The following is a 15,593-nucleotide window of genomic DNA, read 5'->3' as shown; positions in this document are numbered from 1 at the left end:
ACTTTTCTTTTCTCCCATCACTTTTTTCAGTGGATGATAAGCCCACGCCTGCAAGGCTTTAAAAGGGCCAGTTGGTTCGCAAGCTAACCCATTCCAGATGAGTCATAAATCACTCATTCATTCCTTTTAAGGGGGCGGGAAGCCTGGAGAGAGAAAGAAATGAGCAGTGGGGGTCACTACGAAAGAATTCTGTTCTCTGACAAGAGCATTTCCTGTCGGGATTTGGGGGGATTAGCTATTTTGTTTGTGGGGGGCTTTACGGCTACAATGCTTGTGTTCGTTCTGGTGCACCAAGTGCAGGCAGCCATGACACTTTTTGGGGGTTCTTAAAAAGAGTTTTATCTTTTTTTTTCTTTCTTTTGGAATGCTCTTCTTGGAGTTTTGTGGTTTTGAGATTTAACACAAACACGCGTATGGACTTTTCTTCAGGTGGCCATGTTTTTTTCCATATTTTCTTGATTGGAAAGGTTTCACATTACATTTTGGACAGAAAATATGCAGATTTGTTAAAAGAATTAACCATTACTACTCAGAATATATACTGAAACTGAAATATGAATTTGATGCACATTTTATTAGCGGTTAGGGATAGTTTTAGAGGGTAATTTGCATAAAACATCAGGTTGCTTTTGTAGTACTCGCATCTAGGCGGTGTTCTTGTCGGCTTTTGTGTGGGTGTAAGTATCGAGTGATTCTGACACACCCATCTGATTGACAGGATAGACGGATTGAGAACAGAGCAACAACCACACCTTTTTTAACCATATATTACTGTTAAATATTGTATAACTAACATCTGGGGTGGGCATGGCTACTGTTTGGTGTACCCAATTTCCGTGGTAGTGCATTACAATACGAACAATGAACACGTGTTGTTATATACTTTTGAAATAGGCGTGTTTTAAAAAATGTGGTTAGGCCAGTCTGTTCCCACGGATGTAAAATACAATTAATGAGGCTTAATTGAAGTACTTATATATATTTTTGCTCATTGTTCTGACATTTGCATTTGCTAATCATGTTATGCTGCAAAATGATGTTTGTGCTTAATCCTGTTTTTGTTTTAAGGTAACTGGAGACATTAAAGAGGAAATTGAGTATTGCTATTGAGTAAAAGTACTTTTTGGTACGTAAACAAATCCACGTCAAATCCATTTGAACTATCCCTTTAGGTCCAAATAAATAGGATGTCTTTCTAATAATTAGTTAATTCATGAATTACTACTTACAAAAGGATAATGTTATGAATTGTGTAGTTTGGGGAAAATGTTGCCTTTTACACGATGGATATATGTATTAGAAATGCCTTTACAGTACACAGTAATCAAATGTATACACTGTTCATAGCTTTAAAAAAAAAGAGAAAACATTTGCGCATGCGCCTGCAAGCCCCGCCTCCCGAGCTTCCACAGGTGTCTACCTCACTATAATCACTTCGTCATCGAACTTCCGAGGAGGCAACACCACGCTAACTCGTGCACCGGCGAGCTAAACGCCAAACGTGGCCCTGAAAAGTTCCGTCGTGGGTGAAGAAAAACTACGCAAGGCTAGCCCGGGGAGGTGATAAAACAGCCACCGCCGTGGCGAAGGAGTTTGCGGAGGAGCCAGCGAGCTCGCCGGGATGGCGGCGGTCAAGGCTCTCCAGCAGTGGTGCCGGCTTCAGTGTGACGGTTATCGGGATGTGGCCGTCAGTAACATGACGACGTCGTTCCGGGATGGCTTGGCGTTCTGCGCCATCATTCACAAACACAGACCGGACCTCATGTGAGTATAACTTGGAATTTGAGACTTGATTTGTCGAGTTTAGGAACCATAGATGCAAAGAAGTACTAGTTGTTGTTGTGTTGAAGTGTAAAGTACTCGGTTTGTACTTGAGTAGAAGTATTTTGTGTGGGTAAAAGTGAAGCAGAAGAATTATAAAGTGCATAATTGGGAAGTAGGCATATTACTAGTTTTGATGATGTGGCAAAATCACTCAAAGCGTTTTAATGTTATTTTTTTGCATTTTTATATGAGAAGAAAATGTTTTGTTTTAAAACAATAAAATTAGACTTTTTCTGTTGTTGGCACAATTAGGTTGTGATTTTTGTCAGCTAACAAAATTATTAGCATTAAATAAAAAAAACACTAATTAGGATCTAGTATTGAATGGTCTGCCATTGACTGTAATCAAAGTCCAATCCATTTTGACCTAAAATTGCTCAAATTAGCCAATGAAAATGGATTGCCCGCTTACTGCCCATAATTAGTAGACCCTGATGAGGATAACAAATATATTTGTTTTCATATTAGGCATGCTAACCGCTAACGAAAGACGATATATTTCCAGGAAGTAAACAAATAGCCGTTGTCAGCGATTTGTAAAGCCAGAATAATTTTAGGCAATCAAAGGCAACTATTCCAGATTGCCCCGCCTACTTGTCATACATTGGCCACCCAATGCATAATCCATATTCATATTTTAAAACAAAAATAGCATTGGGCTAAGTAAGGAACCATGGGGAACTCCTCATTGGCCGAAACTTTAGTCTTGACTGTCTTGAATGGGAATTTTAATGAAGGTATTTGTGTTTAAGTGAAAAATGTGTTGATATTATGTAAGTCATCCCAAGAGCTTGTCTCAACATGCCATGAAAGGGAAAAAAACACAAAACATGGCTTTGCTTGACTCATCTTACGATAAATATTCTCATAATGTGACAATATAAGTTTTCAATGTAGGAATTTCAATGGCGTCATTGTCACAAGGTACTCACGCATGACTCAGTCAGGTGCATTTTGTCTTCAAAATTGACAAATGAGGAAGTTCATAAATATGTCCTAATGTTTTTTTCCCCCTCCTTGCAGAAACTTTGACTCCTTGAAGAAAGAAAACATCTATGACAACAACAACCTGGTAACTACTTATTTTAACCTATTAGGATGTTATTGGAATAGAGAAATGTAAGAAGAAGGAAGCATTTTTTTTCATAAATGAAGATTAATTGTTCAGACTTGACTTGCAAAAACCATGTTGGCTTCTTATCTGCATTCTTCCTGTTTTCTTCCCGGATCTTGTTGGACTGCGAGGTGACACATTTCCTTCTTGTCCGCAATATAAGTGTGCCAACTGTCATGGTGGACTTATCAGTTTTTACAACTTGCTCTCCATGTTTTTTATTAATGATTCATGGCACAGTGCAGGTTTTCGTTTAGTACGGGTTCTTGTTTGTCCTACGATGTCATAAAATGTCCCATATTTTTCCCAAAACAGCAAAGTGTGACTTTTTATACACTAGGGGTGTCAGGACCATTTTAGATATAATATTTAGATTTTTTTTTATTTTCTAAATGGATTAAAAGCCCTGAATATTCCATTTTTTATAGATCTAAAACAATGTTTATTTTAGCTTTTTTTAAAATATATTTTTAGATTTTACAAAATTATTTTTGAACTAAAAACAGAAAAAAATGATTAAGAAATGACAATTATTAATTTAAAAGGTGGAAAATCAGGAAATTTAATATACATCTATACTCTTCATTTTAATTTGATTCTAAAACAGAAAGTCGGCACTCATGATTTACTTTCCCGGGCCACACAAAATGATGCAGCTGGCCAGATTTGGCCCCCGGGCCTCCACTTTGACACCTGTTTTATACACTTCTTTTTTTGTCCCCCCCAGGCCTTCAAAATAGCCGAAGAGCAACTGGGAATCCCCGCACTTTTGGACGCGGAAGACATGGTGGCCCTCAAAGTCCCGGACCGCCTCAGTATCCTCACATACGTCTCGCAGTACTACAACTACTTCCACGGACGCTCCCCAAGTGAGTATCGCCATAGTCCGGACGACTCCCTTTACCAATTCCCATCATAAAACGACTCCATTTTTTTTTCTCCTCCAGTCGGCGGCGTGGCGGCCGTAAAACGTCCCGCCGAACCAATTCCCGTCGGACCGCCCGGGAAGGAGAACGCCCCGGTGGTCTCCAAATTATTCAAGCCGGCTAAGGAGAACCATCCTCCCCCTACGATAAATGTCACAATGCCCACGCCTAACCCCAGACACCCGAGGACGACGACGCAAGTACAAACCGTGACTTATTGAGTGTATATTCAAAAAAAAGGGAAATGAATCCAAGTTGTCATTTTTCAGGAGTTTTCGGGGTCGAAAGGTCATTCGACGGGAACTCTGAGTAACAAGTGTGCGTCCTGCAATAACCACGTTCATCTGGTGCAGCGGTATTTAATGGCTGGGAAATTGTATCACAGGAATTGTGCAAAGTAAGTTAAGCCCCGCCTTTTAAAGAGACACGTGCTTAAATAAGTTGACACCAAGTAGAGACATTTTTAAATCATATTTCGCACTTTATTATTAAGACCTCCCAATCCAAATTGATTATTTTGTTATTATATTATTATATTATTGTTATTATTATATATTGTGAGAAATATCATTTATTGTAGAAGGTCAATGTAAAAAGTTAATACAGTGATGTTTTAATTTTTCTTAAAGGTTTGATGATGATAATTTGAGGAGAGAAAATCCAAATTAATCATTACAAAACATGAATTATCATTGAAGTCAATCACAAACAATTTAATAATTACTTTGAAAACACCTCCTTTTGAATTGTTGGTTTAAAAAAATGTAGAAGTGTATATACCTAAGTACTTGATGACTTAATATGATGCTAGCTTGTAAATAGCTATTTAGAAAACTACCTTTCCCACAATTCCTCCCATTCTAAAAAAAATAATCACTTACAGACAGCAGAAGTAAAACTTTATTTGCAAATACAACATATTAAAAACCCTATATTCCCCACATTTCTAAGATATGGAAGCAAAAACTCAAGTGTGTGCCAATTTAATAATAAAAAAAAAAAACTGTGGTTATGTTATTAGAATACTCTGTGCAGGTGTGCCTAATATTGAATCCAAACACTGTGTTGCCTAGGTTACTAGATCCACCAAAATCAAGTTCCCTCCTAAGAGACACTCCACCCAGCATTCTTCCTCCAGTAGGCTTGCTCAAAAGTGACACGGTGACACCCGTGGCTCCGCCCCGGGTGGTCCCTCCCAGGGTGACCACCACATCGCCGGTCCGGAAACCCAGTCCCATTTCCCGGAAATCTCCCTCTCCACAACGAGCCCATTTAAAGCCCATCACGCCCTTCGTGGAGAAACCGACCTCTCCCAGCTCTAAGCGACGGTCGCCTAACGACATAACTATCACCACGCCGGTCCTCAAACCCGTTGCTGCGCCCCGCGCCTCCGCCACGGCGGCCAAGACCATCCAGTCCAAGCTCAAGTTCTTCCAGGCAGAAAGTGGAGATACCAAACCCGCATCAGATAGAATCTTGACTGTCTTCAAGTCCGTTCCCGCGACCGAGGAACCCCACGGAGGTCAACTCGGACTTGGAAATGTTGTTGGAAATCGGTCTAACACTGGGGAAGACAAAGAAAGTCCAAGGAAACACAGAGATGGCGGTCAAGTTGGTCATTTTGGAAATGGAAATATTAAAGCTGGCAAAAATCAGCTAAAGGAGAATGTTGATGAAAGCAAAGCAGATACGAAGAAGCATGGAGCTTTTGAAGTTAGTGGATGGAAAGCTCTCTTGAAACCTAATATGGAGGAAAGCAATACCAGTAAGCCTACACCAAAGTCGGACATGTCCAAGAAAAGTGATGCGTAAGGACCCCAGCGACGTCTTGTGCATGCATGTGTATTGTCTTTAATCGCTAACATTCCTTTTGTCTTTTATACTTTAGCATTTTGCAGGTACAGAGTGGCAAGAAGGAGGCGGGAGGGGGAAAGAAGGAGGTGGTGGGAGGGGGAAAGATGGAGGTGGAAGTGGGGAAGAAGACAGGATGGGGAAGGAAGGAGGTGGAAGGGGGAAAGAAGGAGGTGGAAGGGGGAAAGAAGACAGGATGGGGAAAGAAGGAGGCGGAAGGGGGAAAGATGGAGGTGGAATGGGGAAAGAAGAAGACAGGGTGGGGAAAAGAGGCGGAAGGGGAAAAGAAGGAGGTAGAAGGGGGAAAGAAGGAGGTAGAAGGGGGAAAGAAGGAGGTGGGATGGGTTAAGAAGGAGGTGGAAGGGGGAAAGAAAGAGGCGGGAGGGGGAAAGAAGGAGGTGGTAGGGGGCAAGAAGGAGGTGGTTGGGGGAAAGAAGGAGGTGGTTGGGGGAAAGAAGGAGGTGGTTGGGGGAAAGAAGGAGGTGGTTGTGGGGAAGAAGGAGGTGGTAGGGGGAAAGAAGGAGGTGGAAAGTGGCAGGGGAAGATTGAGGCTCAAAGTCAATCCGTCCATCTTCTCGGATTTGAAGCTTCCAAGTTTGGAGCCCAGCCCAATCCGAAGCACAACTCCAGAAAGAGGCTCCACGCCCGTCCCGCCGCCCGACACCTCAGGTGACAGACGTCTTAACTACCACCCAAAAAAATTCTGAACATTGACATCAATTTGACGTGAAATAAATCCATGGCTAATGTGTTAACAGAGAAGGAGACCCCCGCAGACTGGAGGTCCATGCTCAAACCCGTCTCCAAAGAATCCAAGTAAGGCTTGATGTCCACCTCTACGGATTTCAGCAGTACAAGTCTTTCTTTATCATAAGCTCTAACAATCAATTTTTTTTAGATCTGCCGACCCATCGCAAACCTCCCCTCAAGGACGGACCAACAACAACACCGGCGCCTCCCATTTAATATCAGAAGTGTTGCTAAGGCCTGTGAAACCTCCTTCATCTCAAGGTGGGTCTTAAAAGATAGTCTCCGATGCCCCCAAAAATTGACTGGATTGTTTTTGTTTTCTTCCTCAGGAATCAGCAGTGGTCCAAACGGAGCCAAAACCAAGACCACGTCGGTGGCTAAAGTCGTCAAGGTATTTTGAATGGGAAAAGATAACGATTTTTTTATCGTAAAGTGGTTTTTAAATCATATTTTTGACATGTAGATGAGGCCGGACTTCATCCCCAAAGAGGTCATCTTGAAGGAATTGACGGAGATCGAAGATCAGCTCGACCAATTGGAGAAAAGGGGCGTGACCCTGGAAGCCAAGCTACGTCACAGCGAAGACGGTACGTATACGGGTAGTAGTACTGTATAGTATTATGTGGGTATAGATTAGAAAACTACTCACAGATGACCTATAGAAAAAACAGTTTTCCTTAGATTGCACTTTCCATGTATTTCTGTCATTACCGATGTTGACCACTGGAGGGTGCTAAGGTTAATAAGAACATACAGAGCCTTGATTCAATTGGGATTTTTGTTGTGAACTATTAAGCTCAATTGCTGTTAAAATGTTTCGGGTTTTTTTTGTTTTTTTTCGACGAAACAGACTTAGTTAAAATTCCGAGACTTATACTGCCGTTATTTTAATTCAGAGGGCCAAGATGACTCCGTCATGGACGAGCTCATGGTGGAGTGGTTCACCTTAATCCGGAACAAGCAAGTGGCCATGCGGAGGGAATCCGAGCTGGTCTACGTGTAAGTGGCGGGCCACCCGGACGTCCCCCGACCTGTCACTGAGTATAAGGCGGCCATTTTTTCTGTCTCCAGTGGGAAAACCCAAGACCTGGAAGAGGAGCAGCCCAGTGTCGAGCAGGAACTACGAAAACTGATGGAAAAAGCCGGTACTGTCCACAACGTCTTATTTTTTGCTGAAAATCAGTTTGAAAAAACGTCGCTGCCGATTGATAGATCATCTGAAAACGCCGTCGGAACGTAAGCGAGAAGAAGAGCTAATGAGCAAACTTATGGAGATCGTCAATGACCGCAACGCCATCGTGGAAGGTCTTGATGAGGACAGGCTCAGGTGCACTTTTTGAAAATATGGACTTTCTAGTCCGGTCTGGTAAAAAAATGGACTTTTTTTATAGTATATTTTGGTCTTTGAGCTTCTGTTTTTTTCCATCAGAGAAGAAGAAGAAGACCAGCAACTGGACAAGTTGTTGGAGAACTTTAGTAAGCATTTCCCACATTAAAAATGACAAATTTGACATGATATATTCATATATACACTGTTTTAAAAGATTGAGGAAAATATCTTTAAAAAAAGAGTTAATTTAATGAATGTTGTTAAAGTTGTTAACAAAAAAATATTGCCCCCTAGGTGTAAAGAAAGATAAGTCCAAGAAAAAATCTTCTATGGCTAAATTGTTTGCCTGGGGTAACAAAAAGGAGGCGTGACACCCGATTGGACGGCGTATGGTTTTTGTACAAGATGGCGGTAAGACAGCTATTTTTATAAATATTTCTCGCGCTGATTGTTAATGTAAATATGAAATGAGGTTGAGAAATAGATGGTGTGTGTGATCCATATTGGATTTTAAGTCATTTCAAATGTGCTAAGGCTCAAGTACATTTTTTTGTTTGTTTTCTTGTGCTAATGTCGTATTTATTTTTGTTAATAATTATATTAATGATATTAATGAGATTTTAGCATGATAGCATGAAACTTTTGTACATCATTCGCCTTTATTAGTATGAAATAGTATTGTTTGTATGTTTTTGTTGATGCCTGAATAGGTTTTTGATTAAAAAAAAGATGAATAAGAAACCTTTTCTTTTATTATAGCTTAACTATAATGAAAATAGGAAACTTTTTACTGGTGGTTGCAGTCTATATTTAAGAATATTAAGAATTTAACTTTTTTATAGAGTGCAATGTCTTAATTATAGATATAAAATCAATTTACAAAATGGTTTAAATGCATTTTAACATAAGTACGGCATTTAAAAAGAAATATAGATATTTTATGTACTTCAAAAGCATTGAATTTAGAGAAATAATATTATTGTTATTGTAAAGCCCTTTTTAGCCACTGGAGGGCAGTGTAATACATGCAGTAAAAATGCGTTTTACACAACTTGAATTAGAGAAGTAGAATGAGATTTAAAGCTTCACCATGAAGTGCACAAATACATAATTATTAAATAAGTAGTCAGCCTGCTTAAATGGAATGATTATTTTTACAGACAGGGCCGCATAGATGCTATTTCTTTCGCTTTTAAATGAGTTTCCTTTTGTATTGGCATTAAGCGAGATAACTAAAAATGTGCTTTTATTCAAATATATTGTCTAATTCTCTCTTTTTTTTGATAGATTGACAGTCAGCTTCATAAAGGTTTGGTTTTTGAAGATTTGTACCATGATACTTGTTGCCATGTTCAATTTTAACAGAAAAACATATTTACATGGTATTTTCAAAAATATTGGGTCACTCTAAACTCAGTGTAGATAGATCACAGGGGTCAAACTTGTAAAGTATTTTTTTTAGAAACTTTTAAAAGTTATTTAGGTTTTTCCTTCAAGTTTTCAGTTAAAAAAACGTATTAATTTACATTTCCCTCTTGATGACATTACTAATTCCCAAACTATAAACATTATACATTTTAAAAAAGTGAATATTTGTATACATTTTTAAGTAAAAATGTTATTTCCCCAAAGATTGCCACAATTTTGACCCCAAAATTCGAAAAAAAAATCACCTATCCAAATCCTAAATACATTCCTAACCCAATACTCCTCAATGAGTTAGCCTCACAAAATCAATCTAAAGTTTATTTATATTTTTTCATAGCCGCCAATCACTTATCCTGTCTTCATTTTCCCTCCAACTTTTGAAGTTTTGTGTCTTAGAGTCGGACGGCGGCCCTGGAAAACCCATCACAGTCCAGGAAACTCCATACGGACCCACGGATGTCGCCCGTGGCAACCCTTCGCATGTGGTCTTTACACACACACACACACACACTACACACACTCATTTAAACAACGTAGGCAGGAGGAAAATCATTTTGAGGCTTGACATTTCCCTCTTTGTGTTTCTCTAAGTGCGTGTGACACCAGGAAGTCTAGCAATGATTGGTGGCTGTCAAAAAGTGCCAATCTTGTAAACACACCAAAAAAAGCCCTTTTTTGGGGGGAGGTTTATGAATGAGACGCTTTAATCTTTCATATTTTAAGGGATTTGCAACAATTTTTGATGTTGTTGGGATTGACACAAGAGGAAATTCTAATTTCAATGGCAGTCGGCCTGTTTTGATTGTTTTTATTTATTTATTTTTTTAACTTTGAGGTGATGAGGGTATGGTAATGTTTTGGGAGGAATGTTGTTGTCTGGGTATGTTTTAGGAGGAAATATAGATAGAAAATGATGTCGTTTGAGATCAAAAATAGGCTTTTTTTTACATTGGATTTAGACATACTTGTTTAAAAGTCCAATGAAATGTAATATAGTCATTTTTGAACTGGATAAGTTATGAAGTTTTTGTCAAAAGTCTATTAAATTTAATTTTAGATCTACTAATGTGAAAATCTTAATTGGAAATAATCATGTGTATGATATTTTCTTGTATATTCATTTTTTTTCTTTATATTGAGATCAAAAATAGGCTTTTTAAAACTTTGACTTTAGGCATAATTGTTTAAAAACCCAATGAAATGTAATGTAATAATTTTTATTCATGATATGTAATGGAGTTTTTGTCAAAATTCTAACTAAAATCCATTTTGGATCTACTAATATGAAAAACCTAATTGGAAATAATCATGTGTATGACATTTTCTTAAATATATATTAATTATTTTCCCTTTAAAACACAACAAAACATAATCTATTTAAGAGTTAAGAGCCTGCAAAAAATACATGTACACAAAATTGTACTTTTACACTAGTAAAACAAACTTTGCAGTAATTCAAGATCGCTAAACTCATCATTATTTTCAAATTTTACCAGAATAACATCATTTTATGCAATAATAAATTTACAAAAAAGTAGTTTTTTGCTAATAACCCTCTCAATATATGACTTCAATGTCACTTTGTTAAAAAAATTGAAAAAAAAGTACTTTTTTTGACAAAATAGACCTTTTTAAATATGCTATTTTAGCCTATTTCTACATTTCCTTAAATTATGCGTCCTTACAAAAAAAATTTGAACAGGATTTTTTTCCCCATTCCTTTGCCACGCATCATCCAAAGAACAAACAGCAATCAGCACATATTTCCCAAGCCACGCCCCCCCAAACCTATGCTCCCGCTCGCTTGTAGTATGCTAATATCTTAAATTAGCATACAAATGAGAGATGCTGTACGATGGAATCCACTCGGCTTCAATCTGTCCATTGGGAACCCATGATTAGCTTTTCTTTGTCATCTGGTCCCTTTCTTTTTGTCATCCCGATATGCTTTTTCTTTTGCCATAAAGGGGGCGGAGCTTATCCACCACCTTCACAGCCATTGTCCATGTTTGTCAGCTTATCCACCACCATTGTCCATGTTTGTCTTCGATGTTTTACCTTTTAAATGTACACGTTTTTTGACTGTTTGACTCTTATGTTGACGATAGGTGGCGACCAGAATCCACGGGATGGCGAGCCGCCATTTTTTTTTCCCTCCACGGCGGTCCCCAGCCGGGCCACGGCGGGAGGCGTTAATGATGTGAGGCCTCGCTCTTCTCCGCCGGGAGCCGCCCGCCGTCTGTCGCCACGTAAGCTGAAAAACATCTTTATTGCTTTTCCACTTTTGACCTCTCCGTTCTGCGTATTTAAAAGGCGAAATCCCTAAAGAATCCTGCGTGGGGCGCTGCGAAATGATTCGGGATGTGAAAAGAGAGTATGTTAGTCGTTAATTAAGAGTTGGGGGGGTTTAGGAAATGTGTGGTTGACTCGGACTTGGACTTTTTTGGGTAAAGGGGGGCTTTTTTGGTCATTTTAATGGTTGAAATGCTTTTACGATACACTTAAAAAAATAATACAAAATAAATGCTAGACTTGTTTTCACGTTTTTTTTATAGGACAATTACTATAGTCTAAAAAAATAATCAGAAAGATAAAAAAAAACATTAGTTGCACTTGAGTATTACCACCAAACTATAAAAACTTCTTTGTGGTAGTTTAGCAAATACAGTAATTAAAATAAATACCTTTTAAAATGATATATTGATACTTTGTGGGTGTATATCACATATAGCTGAATATTTAGTTTTTTTTATAGATCTTATACAATGTTTATTTGAGCTTTTTTGATATATTTTTAGATTTTACAAAATGATTTTTTAACTAAAAACAGAAAAAAATGGTTTAAAAATGACAATTATGGATTTAAAAGGGTAAAAATCATGAAATTTAATATACATACACTTCATTTTAATTTGATCCTAAAACAAAAATTTGGCACTTATGATTAACATTCCCGGGCCGCAAAAAAATGATGCAGGGGGCCATATTTGGCCCCCAGGCCACCACTTTCACACCCATGACCTATTGAAAGCAAAATAATATTATATCCCCATATTGACATATAACCACTCCTCTAATTATTACAATTATAACTTCACAACGATAAAAAATCATCAATTCAATGACTGCCGTCCTCCCAATTTAAATAAATAGGACGTCTATTGTCTTGTTTTTCATAAGACATTCTCCAAAAAGGCAAAGTCTCGGCGTAGGGGGGGTGAAAGTGGAGTTGAGTGTCGATCCACAATGACGTAAATGTGTCATTTCCTCATTCGGATCTTGCAAGATGATCCGACTTATCAGTGTCGGATTTCAACATTTGCAGAGAAAAAATAGACAAAAAACTCACAAACACACACACAGATAGGAAAGTAGTAACATAAGGCACAGGGATCTAGAGAAGAAGAAGAAATGTGGAGAACAAACAGGCCTATCAAAGGACCACTGAGCCAGATAACAAGATAAGACCTAATCAATCAATTCTCGCACACGGAGAGGAGAGATAGATATTGCTAAGTGGCTCCCGAGTCGCACCGGCAAATTAAATCCGCCAGTGAGAAGCGTGGCCAGGAAGCGGGAGCGCCTCGCCGGACGCTAATAGACGCTAATTTCATCAGCGCGACCGGTGATGAAGCTTTTACACGCTGCCCGGAGAGGCCAAACTAAAAGGCGCCGGCCCTCCTCCAGTTCGCCGGCCGGCGGTGGATTTGAAAGATGATCGCTTGGAATTCGATTACTGCTGCCGCCAAATTGCTAGCGGGGCGAGCTAATTCCATGGGTGGGCGATATACACGAGTTTGGGCTAACTGTGACGTGATGACCAATTTGTTTGGAGTGGGAGGGGCTAATGAATTTTTGTTATGTGATTGGGACAACTCTAATATTTGTCATTTAAAAAATAATAATTTAACATCTTTTTTTGGTCAATTTCCTAAGATTATTTGTTTTGATTTGAAATTCAATGGCCCTAATAGCATGTAGTGTATTTTCTGGAGTATAAGTCAAAATAAAATTTCAATAGTTTTCTTAAAAACTGTACAGTAATCTCTCAAATAATGTAATTAATGTAGACTTGACATAATTGAAAAATCGTAAAGTAGGGTCACCCTTATTCAAAACAAAAATACATAATATATACATATATTTTTTTACTTCAGTGTTGAGTAGCAAGAGTAGATTCCGCTTACAAGTTTCAACGTAGATTTTCATATTTTTATGCACTAATAAAATAATATTAATCAATAGCAGAAAAACTTCACAAAGTAGTGAAATTGCGATGATTGAGGGATTACTGTAATATTAAGAGATGCCTATTTAACCCTTTTGCCTTACTTTAACTGTTTTTTTTCCCTGGTTTTTGATTTTTAACCATCCCAAAAAACCTAGCAAAAATTCTTGGGCGGGTGCGACTTATAGTCCAAAATACCCACAATTTTTCCCACATAAAATGAATTTTTAATATTTCTCCGAACAAAAGTCTTCCATTAGCGCCACCTGCACCTAGCATCCCCCCCCCCTCCCACCGTCTGTAGCCACCTCTCCTTTCCCACACATTTGGCATCCGTTTCCCTCTAATGACCTCCTCGGAGTATAATTAGTCCGGCCAATTAACAGCAGTAACGATGCTTGCATTCATTATGTCAAATTAGGGCGTGCTGACAAAGTGTCAAGTCAGCTGGGCTCACCTGGCGAGCGAGCTGGTGCGCCCGCCTCCTCCTCGTCGCCTCCTCCTCGTCGCCTCCTCCTTGCAACCTTCTTCCTACCTTGTCTACTGAGAGGTGAACAACAACCCATGCAGGCGCTTTTGCATTCAATTAACGCACTTCCAACAGAGATGTTTTACCTGGAAGACACTCTTCCGATACAAACTATTTTACCATGTATATCGGATATACAGTAATCCCTCGAATATCGCAGTTAATGTAGACCAAACATGGCCCCGATAATTGAAAAATCGAAAAGTAGGGTCACCTCTATTATAACTTTTATAAGTCCCCGTAGAAAGAGTGGCTTCTGCTGAAGAGTTTCAGCCTAGATTTTCACATTTTTATGAACATTTAAAAAAATTATAATAATAATAAATAATAAAAAAATATATATGTATATTTTGTATTTTTAAATGTTATTTTCCTTCAGTACTGAGTCCTTGTAGATATATATATTATATTTAGCTATATATATATATTATATGTAGCTATATATATATGTTATATGTAGCTATGTATACATTATATGTAGCTATATATATATATGTTTATTATTATTATTCTCCCCTTTAGTGGTGAATTATGAACTTTAAACATTTTGTATTTTATTTTTTTAATAATTAACAGTGGAAAAAATATATTTTTGTTAATTACATCTCTTCTCTCTTTTTTTAGTGATTTCCTGATCATGGTCACATGCCAACATCTCCCAGCCCAAGTGGATTGGACATCTATACCAGTCAGCGGCATTGGAATCGCACCATTACCAAACAGGTGACAAGTTTTTATCATAATTCCAAGCATATTTCGAACCCATCAAACAAAATCTGACAGTTTTCCGTCCAATTTTATTAAAAGTACATACCGTAAAAACTAAAAAAGTTATTGAATAATTAAGACCTCCGCTCTGATTGGCCTTAACCCTTACCGTCTTTGTACAATAATCCCAGAAAATGTCATCCAGACTATGAAATTCGTCCAATTAAAATTAAGTTCTGACCAATCTGAATCTGCTCCAAATGGAATGGTCGTCCATCACCGTCGGTCAAAAAAATGATTGGACTCTCCTTTTATTTCAACAACTCATACACACAACAAAAACATCCGGCATTCTCTCTTGATAGGCAATTAACTTCTTCATCAGCCAGCACACACACACACATGCGCACACATGTGCGTACACCACACACACTTTCCGTCCTTTGGCGTCATTAAATTTTGTCGTAAAAAGGGCAGATGAATCACGCTGAGTCAAGTAATCACACTCGGGCGTGTAATTACCGAGGAGAACCCCGATGATTACCGGGATAATGATGCTCTTTAATTAACACGTCGCTAATTGAAGAAGAGCAACGAATCACAGCGCTCGCTTGGATTCATTAGAAAAGACGGTGAGGGCTTACTTTTAATATTGGCTTGAGTGACTTTTCCCTCCAAAAGTTTTATCCTTTACACTATTTTCCATAACTTATGTTCGCGAGGGGTGCCGGAGCCAGTCAAATGTGGACACCAGGTAGAGGACAGATACCTTGGATTAGTGGTTGGTCAATTACAAGAAATAGATTGTGTTCAACCAATTAGCCTAGCTAAAGTATGTTTTTAGCTTTTTTTGTGGAAACTGGAGTACCGTATTTTCACAACTATAAGGCGCACCACATTTTAAG

The 15,593-nt window shown here is 38.4% G+C and overlaps 2 protein-coding genes across 2 annotated transcripts; both read left to right on the top strand.

Moving 5' to 3' along the window:
• Positions 1–1,399: 1,399 nt before the first annotated feature.
• LOC144198227 (MICAL-like protein 2) lies at positions 1,400–8,379 on the top strand. Its single transcript, XM_077719137.1, has 16 exons — positions 1,400–1,764; positions 2,848–2,896; positions 3,666–3,807; positions 3,886–4,064; positions 4,134–4,261; positions 4,938–5,672; positions 5,753–6,384; positions 6,474–6,531; positions 6,614–6,726; positions 6,795–6,856; positions 6,929–7,052; positions 7,362–7,464; positions 7,537–7,610; positions 7,678–7,792; positions 7,895–7,941; positions 8,090–8,379. Exons 1-16 carry the CDS (start codon positions 1,622–1,624, stop codon positions 8,164–8,166), a joined length of 2,781 nt encoding a protein of 926 aa, XP_077575263.1. The 5' UTR covers positions 1,400–1,621; the 3' UTR covers positions 8,167–8,379.
• A 2,590-nt stretch (positions 8,380–10,969) lies between these two features.
• On the top strand, positions 10,970–14,704 carry LOC144198627 (uncharacterized). Its single transcript, XM_077719753.1, has 3 exons — positions 10,970–11,472; positions 13,873–14,001; positions 14,605–14,704. Exons 1-3 carry the CDS (start codon positions 11,289–11,291, stop codon positions 14,613–14,615), a joined length of 324 nt encoding a protein of 107 aa, XP_077575879.1. The 5' UTR covers positions 10,970–11,288; the 3' UTR covers positions 14,616–14,704.
• Positions 14,705–15,593: the final 889 nt, after the last annotated feature.

The sequence above is a fragment of the Stigmatopora nigra genome, chromosome 6 (assembly GCF_051989575.1).
Source record: "Stigmatopora nigra isolate UIUO_SnigA chromosome 6, RoL_Snig_1.1, whole genome shotgun sequence".
NCBI classification, from domain to species: domain Eukaryota; kingdom Metazoa; phylum Chordata; class Actinopteri; order Syngnathiformes; family Syngnathidae; genus Stigmatopora; species Stigmatopora nigra.
Note: the sequence above shows the minus strand (reverse complement) of the source record. Positions and strands in the feature narration are given on the sequence as shown.

Coding starts and splice junctions, on each gene's coding strand:
- LOC144198627 (XM_077719753.1), top strand. CDS start 11,289: ATGTACACGTTTTTTGACTGTTTGACTCTTATGTTGACGATAGGTGGC. Junction 11,473..13,872: donor CGCCCGCCGTCTGTCGCCAC/GTAAGCTGAAAA, acceptor ATGTCAAATTAG/GGCGTGCTGACAAAGTGTCA.
- LOC144198227 (XM_077719137.1), top strand. CDS start 1,622: ATGGCGGCGGTCAAGGCTCTCCAGCAGTGGTGCCGGCTTCAGTGTGAC. Junction 7,611..7,677: donor AAAACTGATGGAAAAAGCCG/GTACTGTCCACA, acceptor GCCGATTGATAG/ATCATCTGAAAACGCCGTCG. Junction 7,793..7,894: donor CTTGATGAGGACAGGCTCAG/GTGCACTTTTTG, acceptor TTTTTCCATCAG/AGAAGAAGAAGAAGACCAGC.